General features: G+C 45.5%; 1 protein-coding gene across 2 annotated transcripts in view; it reads right to left on the bottom strand.

Annotated features, from left to right (window-relative positions):
• SYNGR1 (synaptogyrin 1) overlaps positions 1 to 12,240 on the bottom strand; it is a 32,937-nt gene that overhangs the window by 14,072 nt on the left and 6,625 nt on the right. For both annotated transcript variants that reach the window (XM_074226968.1, XM_074226969.1), the window contains exon 2: positions 403 to 640. In XM_074226968.1, coding sequence (XP_074083069.1) covers positions 403 to 640 — 238 coding nt within the window. The remainder of the gene's footprint in view (positions 1 to 402; positions 641 to 12,240) is intronic.

The raw sequence follows: 12,240 nt of genomic DNA, 5'->3' as shown, positions 1-12,240 counted from the left end.
TAATGGATTAGTTATTTGGGTGTCAGACTTCCTTCCAACTAAACCAAAAGCTTCCATTATCCATCCTATTTTCTTTAGTACATGACTAATAAATGTTCATGGCATTATACCTGTCTTCCTGACAGCCCCAACAATTATCACCCCCATCTGACTGAGAAGGAAAGTGCGGTGAGTGGATGAGAAGCAACTTGCTTGTTTCAGAGGAAGAACCAGGGCTAGACTGGTTCTAGATTCCACCCTCCCAGACTAAGGCTCTTTCCCTGCCTAGCCTCCAGAGAGAGAGAGGCCATCTACACAGATTGTTCCCTGGAAGAGCCCAATGAGCATCTCCTCCATGGAAGGAAAGAAGCTGAGAAGGGTCCAGCCTCCCCCCACTTTCCCCTCAACCCTCCTGAAACTCACCTGAGACACCAATGTCAGAGATCACAGCCTTCTTCCGGTCTTTGACGCTGCTGATCTGAGGGAAGTGGACATCCAAGGCCAGATAGAGGACACAGGTGAGGAAGGCCAGGACACCCACAGTGACTCCATAGTTGCAGGCGTTGCGGTTCCGGTTGTAGATGCAGAACTTCTCACTCTCCCCGGAGTCGTTCAGATAGCCCTCATTCACGATAGAGCCAAAGACAACAATGGCGAACACCTGACCAGGACAGAGAGAGGGAAACTGAGAACCGAGTGCTGGCACCTTGGAACCCAGAAGCTGCCCTCACCTTCTTACATTGGTTTGAGAAAACTAGGCAAATATATTGGATAGAATTTTCAAAGTGGTGCAGCAAAGAGGCAAAAATAGTTTTGCCCTCAGGGAGCTTACAATCTAATGGAATGGTATTTCCTTCATCAAAAAGCATCTTTGGACCCAGCCTATGATCTTACCTTCCTGTTTTTTATATAGGGGTCATACTATTATCCTAAACTTGGGGCTCCATGAAGTTAGCAACCATGAATGTTGTATGACTCTTAAGAACTAGTCACAGAGTTAATAATAAGAGTAAAAATAGCTTACAGTAAGATTTTATAGCCTATAGAATGCTTTTCTTATCTTGTCCTGTGAGGCTGACTATTCAGTTGGGGTTTCTGATGTTTTATAAGGAGTTTTAAATCAATCCGTCAACATGCATTTCTTGAGCATATACCATATGTATCAGTCTCCAGGTTACACTAGGGTTATAAAATCAGAGTCAGAAACAACCTGTTCTTTCCCATGGCTTATATATTATATTGGAAGAGCCTGCACAGACACATCTAAGCATGGTGGAATGGACACAGAATAAATTGAACAGCTTGGGGAAGGGATGCTCCAGCAGCTAGGGGCAACAGAAAAACCTTAATGTGGAGAGGGTGGTCAGGGAGTCAGAAGGAATCTGTGCATTCCAAGAGGAGGAGATGAGGGGAAGGAGAACATTCCTGACCCTGGGTCAGAAGCATGGAACTTGAGATGTAGCACTGGGGAGTGAGGGAGGACAATGCTGGCCAGATAAAATGGAGTCTAGAGGGGAGGCAAGTGGATGAATATGGGAAAGGTAGGAAGACCCACGTTCTGAAGTTTTTACATGCCAGACGACAAACTTATATTTGATCCTAGGCAATAAGGAGCCAGTCAGTGTCTGTGTGTGTGTGTGTGTCTGTGTGCATGTGTGTATAAAATGGGCTAGAAAACAACCTGCTAAACCACTCCAGTATCTTTGCCAAAAAAAGCCCCAAACGTGGTCATGATGAATTGGGCAGGAATGAAAAATGACTCAACAACAACATCTCTTTGTGCGTATGTGTATTCGTGTGTGCGTGTGTGTGTGTGTGTTCGTGTGTGTGTAGGGAGGGTAATAGTAGGGTGCCCACTAGTAGGGTGGGGTGGCTCAGGAAAGGCTTCATGGCTTAGATGGTTCCTGAGTTAAAGAAAGGAGCTTCCCAAGCTAGAATTAAGGAAAGAGTGACTTCCAAGAATAGGGGGACAGCCAGTGCAAAGGGAGTATCCAAACAAAGTTGTGGTTAACAGTGTCCAATGCATCAAAGGAGGCAACGAGGAGCTGGTAGATGGGGTGGTCAGGAAATCGCTGGTGACTGGAGAGGAATGCCAGTTGAGTGATGAGGTCAGAAGTTCTGCAGGCAATTAAGAGGAGAAGAGAGGAGGAAGTAGTGGCATCAGCTGATAAAGAATGGTAGTTAGTGGGCACGATGGGATCTAACAGAGAGCTTTTGAAGTTGGAGAAGGCATGCATGTCTTTGTAAGCAGATGGGAAAGAGTCGGTAGATGGAGAGACTGAAGATTAGATTAGAGGACATACAATTTGCTGAAGGAAAAAAGGAAAGCTAACATGGAAATCTGTACAACATGAATGGGCATGTAAAACCTATATCAGATTGCTTGCTATCTTAGGGCGGGGAAAGGGAAGGGCGGGAGAGAGAAAACTTACAAAAATGAATGTTGAAAACTGGACATATATATATATATAGTTGAAAAATAAATTAATCAAAAAGAAAAGAAGAGATGGAATCAAGGATGCACAAAGAGAGGTCAGTTTGGTGAGGAGCAGGAGTTCTCTTCATCAAAGATTAGGTAAAAGGAGGAAATGGTGGGGCTGATGTCAGGAGGTTAGATGTAAAGGAGGGGAGGAGAGGTCTGTTTATTCTTTCTCGTTTCTCTCTCATTTCTGTCACCTCTCTGTATGTCTGTCTCTATCTCTCCCTCCTCTATCAGATTAGGGGATAAGAGGCAGGGCAAGGACACACATGTCAGAAAGGCTGGGGAGACCAGAAAATTTTAGAGTTGGGGGGCAGTGTCGGTATATATAGCATCAGAGCTAGGAGGGTTCCGTTTATTAGATCGGAGGACAGATTTCAGGAAAAACTTGCCTATTTTAAAAAGATTCCAGGGCAGCAAGATGGTACAGTGAATAGAGTATCAGCCATGGAGTCAGGAGGACTCAAGTTCAAATCCAACCTTAGACACCTGACATTAGCTGTATGACCCTGAGCCAGTCACTTAACCCCATCCACCTTGCCCTCCAAAATAGCAAAAAACAAAGAAAAATGCAAATGTATTTGGATACTACAAGAGATTAATTTCTGTTATCTTAACAAATCACTTGCGTAAGGTGGGAATGGCTGTTTCCAAGGAGACTAGGCAGATGCAGCATTACTATAAGGGACTGATATGTCGAATGAGTGACCCAGATAAACCTGGGGAGATTTAGGCAGGCAGAGAAGAACAGCAGGAAATGCATCCTGGCTCGTGGCCATGTGTTCCGTTCCAGCTGCCATCTTCCTTCATATATCTATTCCCCTCTCACCAGTTCCACCCATCTAGTTAATCCTATATCCTCCATTATAATTTTAAAAACCTAACTGCAATGGGGTTAAGTGACTTGGCCAAGGCCACACAGCTAGGTCATTATTAAGTGTCTGAGGCTGGATCTGAACTCAAGTCCTGACTCCAGGGCCAATGCTCTATCCACTGCACTACCTAGCTGCCCCTACACGCATATTTTTCTTAAATAGTCTGGTCAGGATAGGCAATGCAAGGATTAGTAGCCCCATCTTCAAGTGAGGAAGGGAAATGGAATTGAACTGTTATAGCAAAATCCAAGAGCCTCCAAGTTGGAAAAACTGCTCGAGTCTCTCCCTGACTAGTATTCACCCAATCTTAACTTATTACCAGCCTGCCTGCCTGCCTGCTGCCCTCTGATAAGAGAAACTTCTGCCTCCTGTGGCAACCCCCTTCCATGCCTAGATAGCCCATATTGTGCACCCCCCCCTCTGCCATTCTACCCATACCCTTGCTGGCTTGGTCTACTTTGGCCAAGCACACCAAGTCAGATCCCCATCCACATGATAGTTCTTTATATCCTGGAAGACAGTGATCTCAGCTCCCCAAGACAGGTTATATGCACCCAGGACCTTCCAGTCATCCCTGCATCTATCTCCCTTTCCCATTCTGACCATCTTCCTCTCATTACCATCCATCTCTAAGGTTCCTTCTGGACTTCAGAATATGATTGCTGAAATAAATGACTCAGGGACTATCCAGTCTGATCCATTCTCAGAGGGAACCACACTAGATTATCCTAAACAAGGGATCACCCAGATCTTGACTTTATCACTTGGTGATGAACATCCGATTTGGGGCACCTTGTCACCTGAGGAGAAGAGGAATCGTTCAACTCCAACTGGCTGAGACCAGGGCCACTCTCCTTTCTTCACCTAGGTCAGCCAGGGTAGGGCAGAGGCTGAGTCCAGAAAGATGCCAGTTTCCCCACGATGCTTTCCTTATTTCCTCATTCTTTCCCTATACTCTTCTTCTGGGGGGAGGAGGAAACCTGAGCACCAGAACTTCCCCTGTCTGGTCTGAGAATACTTGCTCAGTTCTGGGGAAGTGAAAGACCCCTGGGATCCCAGCCCAAGCCCGCAATGGAGAGACTCCATTGGAATCAACATCTTTATCCATTACAACTCTGGTTCCTTGGAGGTTCCTTGGAACCTCACCACCACCTGGGGGGGGCAGTACCAATCTAATGAAATCTGACACAAGAGGAAATACCAGAGAGATGATATGATTTGTGCATCATCACACAGTCAGTGGATTATAGAAAAGGCCAAAGGGGTTTCTTTAGGTCAGAGATGCAGGAGACAAGGAGCTTACTCACTGAGACTCTAAGTTACAAACCAGGGAAGTGGATCAAAGGCGATCTTGCCAATACTCTGTTCTGAAAAACCAATAGACACCAAGACTGGTCTGGCTTCTAGATAAGGAGCAGGGGAGAGGTCAGGACCTAGGGAGGAGAAAGGGAGCCATTCTGAAAGTTAAAGTAGGGACTGAACTTGGGACTTCACTAGTCTAGGGCCCAATGGAGGCTGGCACTTCACCCACGACTAATAGCCTTACAGATACTTGGGGGGCATTGACTTGCCCAGATTGATAGTCAGAATGGGCCTGGGGGACAACCTGAACCCAGTCTTCTGGGCTCAGCAGCCAGTTTTCTATCCAGAACTAAGAAGCGGTCATAAAAATAAATTCCTTAGCTAGAAAATACTCAGGTCTATGGCAGGAAATACCTGATATCATGGAGAGAGATGACTGGATTTTGTAACTTCTGAAAAGACAATTAGAATAAAGGCTCCTTATGTGCTTTTTCTCTCTAATCCCCAGCACACAGTGGGTGCTTTATAATTGCTGATTGATTAATTGAAGTATGGGGAAAAAATACTAAATATGAAGTCTGAGCCTCAATTTCTTCATTTGTAAGATAGGGCAGATCACCATGTTTCTGTTATATGCAGGGCTGTGAGGCCAATCAACCATGGTAATTAATGTGTGTCATCATGTGAGGCAAAAATGCTATAGGTATTATCCCCACCCCTGGAGGAGGCAGGAGAGTAGGTGAGAAGTTGGAGGATCTGGGTTCAAATCCTACCTCTGAAGCTCATCCCCAAAGTGACCTTGGATAAATCCTTTTCTCTCCCTAGGTCTCAGTTTCCTTTTCTGTAAAATAAAGGGGTTGAACTAGACAGCCTTTGAAGCTACTTCTAGCCCTAGATCTATAGTCTATTTTAACCATGAAGAAACTGAAGCTCTTTAGAAAAAGGAAATGACTTATACAAGATCACAAAGTGGCAAAGAGAGGATTTTCAGCTCAATCTCCTAGTACAGCCAGTGTTTTCTTCTCTGACAATGTTGCCTCATACCCTTATCATTACTACTTAAAGACATTCCTCTCACTCTTGGACATGGGTAGGCATGAATGGTCACCTCAAGACTGAGCCCAATGAGGTGGTGAAGGGTCTTCAGACAGGGAATGAGAAGGAGCAAGGATCAGGACATCCTCCACAGGCACCAACTGCCAGAAGCCCCTCGTTTCATAGGTGTGGAATGGGACTTAGCCAAAGTCACACTGGGAGTAAAAAAAGGAACTGATTGGAGAGATGTCATCCCAGGGCAGAACGAGGTCTATATAGGTTGGATGATCTTTTAATCCTTGCCTAAAATGTCCTTTTCCCCAAAGAAACACAATCTCAGAGCTGACAGGGACCCAGGTGGATCAGTAAGTCCAACTTACATTCCCTCAACTAAGGTCAACCCATGTTGCTTGAAGACCTCAAATGATGAGGAGCTCACTACCTCCTAAGGCAATCCAGGTCACTTTTGGATAGCACCAATTTTCACCTAGTTCTTCCTGTAATTTTCCCCCCATTGGTCCTATCCTTCCATATGCAAACCTTGCAAATACATCTCTCCAGCTCCTCTGACCAATCTTCACTGGGTCTCTAGCTCCATTTCACTGTGACAACTTCCCAATTTTCTCCATCCCTGACTTCTCTCCTCCCGATCTCTATTTAAACCCCTGGGAAAGGCTGCCTGGGAAGATATTTTAGTGTTCTACCCTCTCTAATGTCACCCAGATTCCTGTACTTTCCTGAGAGCCTCTCTGAGGCTCCACCATTCATTATCTCCCATGCCAGAGGTAATGGTTTCTCCTCAGCTAGTTCCAAGATGACCAATCAACCCATTTTCCCTTTCCATCAGTGTTCCATAACTCTTGAACATCAGAACAGTCATGTTTTCCTATAAGACTGAGGCTGAAAGCAGGCAGTTTGGGACCACTCATAGAATATCATAGTTAGAAAAGATCTGAGATCTCAAAAGACCTTCATTCTCCCCAAGAGAAGGCTAAGTGACTTTTGCAGGTTATAGGTAGTAAGTAATATGGCTGAGATTTGAACCCAGGCCTTCATTTCTAACCTGGTACTCCTTCCATTACACTGCTCCTTATTAGGAGGCTCTTGGTCCCAATCAGCTCCTCTCTGCTGGAAAGACAGTCCTCTGGGGAGGCTCTCCCCTGGTAGCTGAGCATCCTATTCTTGCATCACCAAGTTCCTCTTGGTCTAATTAGAAGCCTCCCTCATCATACCCTCATGGCTGTATTTATGATTTGGTAACTCCCCAAGCAGCTTAAATACTCCTGAAAGTTGTGAATATGACACTTTTCTCACCGGGAATCTTTCCAGCACCCACCTATCACCCACCTAATTCCCTTCATCTCCATCACACCCTGAGATTAATCTTTTCAGATGGCCCTGCCAGGTCCCCAGGGTCTCTACAGGAGGATAGCTGCCCAGGGGGAAGATGTCAACAGCGTTTTCTTCCCCTCTCTATCAACCTTCCTCTCCCTACTGGCACTCCAGGCCTCCTTACTCTTTAAACTTTGGTTTAGTTAAGATTTGTAAAGAATTTTACAGGCATTATTTCACTTGATTATCTCACAACTACCCTGAAAATTAGCAGCTGTCCAGTTCATTAGCCTTATTTTACAGATGAACAAAGGGAGACCCAGTCACACAATGAGGAAGGAGCAGAAGTAAGATTTCTACTCAGGTTTCCAAGGCTTACAAAAGCCACCCTTGATATCCTGGAAGCCTGCCTCTCTCCATTGTCAACATCTTGCCCATCTCTTCAAGATTCTGGTCAAATGACAGCTCGTTTGTAAAGCCTTTCCTGACCATGCTTCCTAGTACCCTTCACTCCTCATCCCCAGTCAGACTTGATTTCACCCGCTTCTGAGCTCTCCTTTGCTTGTACCCCCATTCATTCATTTGGTTCATTCATTTACCCAACATTTATGCCTATTGTGACTGGCACTGGGGAGATAAATAAGACATGGTCCCTACCCTCTTGGAACTACGATAAAACCAATACACAGAGAAGCAGCCACAATAAAATGATAAGGGTGAAAGCAAAGGGAGGGAAAAGTGCTTTGAGGTCAGATGAGGGAAGCACCTATAAAGAGTGGGAAAAGAATTGTCAAGTTAGAGGAATTGTCCAACTCTGGAGACTTTGAGCTATGAGAGCTCTTCCTTCTCGGTCTCAATTTCCTCATCAGTAAAATGGCAATAATAGACTTTAGCTCAGAGAAGGGTTTATTTCACTTCAGAAAACATGAATTAAGCACCAGCTGTATGCAAGAGCATTCATTGTAAAGAAGCTGTTTTGTAACTCTGACAACAGTCAATCAATCAATAAACATTTGTTAAGAACCTACTGTGTGGGGGGCAACTAGGTGGCACAGTGGATAGCGCACCGGCCCTGGAGTCAGGAGGACCTGGGTTCAAATCCGACCTCAGACACTTAATAATCACCTAGCTGTGTGACCTTGGTCAAGTCACTTAACCCCATTGCCTTAAATAAAAAAAAAAGAAAAGAGCCTACTGTGTCCAGACTCTGCTAAGTGATGCTTAGCTACATAAAGCCCCCGAGCAAGTGTACAGTTGTTATTACGGGGAAGGTTTCTGGAAGACGTGGTATTTGTACATTGAATTATTAATATTTTCCTATCTTTATTTTTGCCAGCACACTGTAAGTTTCCAGAGGCTATGGGTGCCATCTTACTTATTTCTCCCAGCAAAAAACCTGAACATACAGGGAGTTAGGAGACCTAGCTCAGTTTAGTTCCAAGAGGCTTTTCCTCATTTGATTTGTCCATGGGAAACCTTGAGTGTCCTCTGAAGCCTGGAAAAGTCAGAACCTGGATTGAAGGCAGAGAAAGATCCACAACAATGCCAACCTAGATATTTGGAAGCCCTGAAGCGTTGTCCTCTCTTCTGGGACCCATCTCTACACTATCTGTCTCAGTTTGGAAGTTGAGAATGTCAGATCCTCTAAAGGGCCTCAGATATGGAATCCAGGCTTTCCACCCAGGATACTGGGGGAACCATTTAGGGCTCTCCGCTGCACCCAGATGGCTCTGCTCATCTGCCCACCTTCAACCTTTGTCTGTATTATTGGTCAATCAATCAGCAAGCATTATCTTCCCTCCCTAAGCCCTATTTTCTTCTTAATATACCCATTATTATCAAGGGCACCATCATCCTCTCCATTATCCAGACTCACAATTATTCTTGACTCCTTATTCTCTCTCATGCCACAGATCCAATTTGTGGCCAAGCCTTTTCATTCTGCCTTTGTAACATCTCTCTGATACACTCTCTTCTCTCCTCCGATGTTGCTCCCATGTTTGTTCTTATGCTTTATTCCCCAACAGGGACTACTTGACCCAGTCAGATTGGGCTCCTGATTCTTCTCTGAATAAGACCCAACATCCCTGGACTCCCATACCTGGAATGCCCTCCTTCCTCAGCTCTACCTCCTGGCTTACCCAACCTCTTTGAAATCGCTTCTTCTACAAGGGGCCTTTCTTGATAGCCTTTAAGGCCTCTCCTAGATAGTGGCCTTGTGTTTAGAAAGAGCTAATGACATCTTGTCTCCCCCTATCGAAAGCAAAACCAACTTTTTCCCATGTAACTCTAGCATTTGGCAGAGTTTGGCATAAGCAGGTTCTTCATAAATGCTTGTTGCTTGAGTTAAGTGCCTACTGTGTGCCAGACACAAGTGGACTTGCCCTATTCTCAAGGAACTTATATTAATATGGAAAAAACACACATGTACAGATTTGTTCATAGAAATACGGATGAATACAGATAGATGAATCTATAGCCACACATCTTAGTAATTCATTTCTGAGCTATTAGCATCAGCTGTCAAAGCTGACTGGAGCCATCACATGCAATCTGCTCTTTATACTGGTAAAGATGGTTTGGTTTAGAGGAAAAATGGTATATTCAGGGTCAGACAGAGCATTTATGGATGAGCAGGCAGGAGAAGCAAGGTCTGCTGGCTCTGGTGGGTCTTCTTATTATATGAGGCTGATCTCACATTGTCATTTAACACTATTTATATTCCATCTCCCCAGATGGATTATAGACCCTCCGACAACAAAAGCCTCCGACTCCTTCCATGACTAGGGCTGAGCTCAGGGTGGGGGCTCTCAGAACACACACTGACTCCATTCGATCCATTCTGGCCAGATGGGATTGGGAAAGGGGGTGGGCAGGAAATGAAGGGAATGAGGTAGATGAGGTAGATGAGAGATGACAGACTGAGTAGCCCATGGCTCTGGAGGAAATCACAGAGACACATGGCTTACAGATGGAAGGCGGGCACTGGCAGGCTGGCACATCCCCAAAGGGACAGAGGATGGACAGGAGGCTCAGGAAGGGCACCCAAGAGGGGCAGACTGGGATGGGAGCCATGAAAATGTGCTGATGCCCCCACCGAAGGCCCTGGGATTTCAAGAACTCCATCTGCCAGCATAGGCAGGCTCCTTCCTTCCAGTTTAGGATCTGAAAAGTTTCCTAGAGCCCCTGAGCAGCCAAGGTGCCTGTCAGTGCCCAACACTGGACCCCTTGAATAATTGTGAGAAGCCAAAGTTCTCCTTTTCCCCTTTCACACTCAACAATTCACGGATCACTTTGGTGGTGGTAACTTCTCTTTCCTCTTCTAAGAAAGTAAAATGGGGTCTATGACATTGTTTTTTAAAATTAACTGTCTGGCACCTGGAGCTCAGAAAAACACTGAGATCTGAGGACTGTCCGAATCCAGAGCTGGCAGAGATCTCAAAGATAGACAGGAAGCACAGAGGACCCTGGGATTGGAGGCAGGATGACTTCAGGGGCAAAGCTTCCCAAGTCCCCTCACCTCAGTAGGCCTCCCTTTCCTCCTCCCCGAGGTCCGACCCAGTTCTGACATTGCTCTGGTTCTTCCCTGTTCTAAGCTCTGACATTCCAAGTCTTAAATCCCATTTCCTAACCCAATCCCTCAGCTCCAAAGCAAGAATCTCTCCATAGAGCAAGTGGCCTCTTAGCCTCCATTTGAAGCACGCTTCCTCCTCCCTCCACCCCAACCACCCCATTCCCCCACGCCGTCCTGCCAACAATATACAGAATTTATCTCAGTAAAACACACAAGCCTACTTGGGCAGTAGATAGTGCAGTGGGCAGTGTCCAGCCCTGGAGTCTCAAATCCTCCTGAATCAACTGAATAAGGTCCCTTCTAGCTTTAAGTCTGAGGTCACATTACCGTATAGGTCTTCCTATCACCTCCAGTTGTCAAATACAAAATCCTCTTTTGTTTTCACAAATCTCCTTCAAGCTCATTAGACCCTGAATAGTACTGTAGGGAGCTAAGACTGGATGTAGAGTTATGAAGCCTGAATTCAAATCTGACATTGCTATCGTTCCCTGTGTAACCTTGGACACGTGACTTAGCTTTCTGGGCCTCAGTTTCCTCATGGGTAAAGCAGGGCGGCATGTGTGTGAGTCTGTGACTTCTAAAGTCTACCTAAAATGTGTGACTATGATCACCAAGTGCTTGCGGCAGCTTTCCTTCGGGATTCGTGGTCTCGATCTTGGCAATAGAAACAGGAGGCCAAGTTCCAACTCTGACACTTTAGTGATGACCCTGGGCAAACTGCTTAACTGCTCCATGCCTCAAATTATTTGAAAATGGGAACAATAACACCTGCTCTGCCCACTTTATAAGACTGCTGAGGATAAGGAGGTTTATAGAACTTTAGAAGGTTACAGAAAACTTGAAATCATTATATTGTAACTCTTCCCCCACTGGACCTAACTCTGTGCTTTGTGCTCAAAAGCAAGTGTGAGGGGCTGGGATGGTGAAGGGGGGGACAGAAAAATAGAATGAGATCCAAGCCAATGTTGGACCCTCTCACAGGGAGTCTGGGAAACCTGATGGACCCCTGCTCAGTACCACATTTTTCAATAATTGAAAAGAATGCTCAATTTCTCTTGGAAGGGAATAGACTCTCAGAAATCTGTACACAGATTCTATACACAGGCTCTGGGGACCCCCCGATTCAAAAAGAGAACCCTGATTTCTAAAGTCCCCTGAATTCTGGGGCATTCTGGGACTCCTTTCTTATCCATAAAATAAGAAGTTTCGACTAAATTGCATGAAAGGCCTCTGGAAGCTCTGAAATCCCATGATTCTTCCTCATCTGGGTCTAGAGATAGACTTCTCCTCCCCTACACCCCACTAGGGCTTTGGTCTCCTGAGGATCATGGGAGACAAAACTTCAACCGACTCAGTGACCCATGGGGCCTCATGAGGACCACATGCTAAACCCCTAGAGATGGATTCTTTGCTACTTCCTGCATCCTAGAGGAGTGAAAAAACCTCAGTAGGGCAAGTCTGTTTCCTTAAGCCTCCTCCTTCTGTCTTTTAGATCCCAGGTCTGGGAGGAGAGACTCATCTCATCTATCATTAACACAAGGATCTGATCTCCTGGCCCCTCCAGGAGCACACTGGACAGGCTCTTGGTCAGTTAGTCCCATGGGTGAGGCTTCTTCAACTATTGGGCATCTCAATAAGTCCCACAAGGAGAGGAATCCATCCTC

The sequence above is a fragment of the Macrotis lagotis genome, chromosome 2, assembly GCF_037893015.1.
Source record: "Macrotis lagotis isolate mMagLag1 chromosome 2, bilby.v1.9.chrom.fasta, whole genome shotgun sequence".
NCBI classification, from domain to species: Eukaryota; Metazoa; Chordata; class Mammalia; order Peramelemorphia; family Peramelidae; genus Macrotis; species Macrotis lagotis.
Note: the sequence above shows the minus strand (reverse complement) of the source record. Positions and strands in the feature narration are given on the sequence as shown.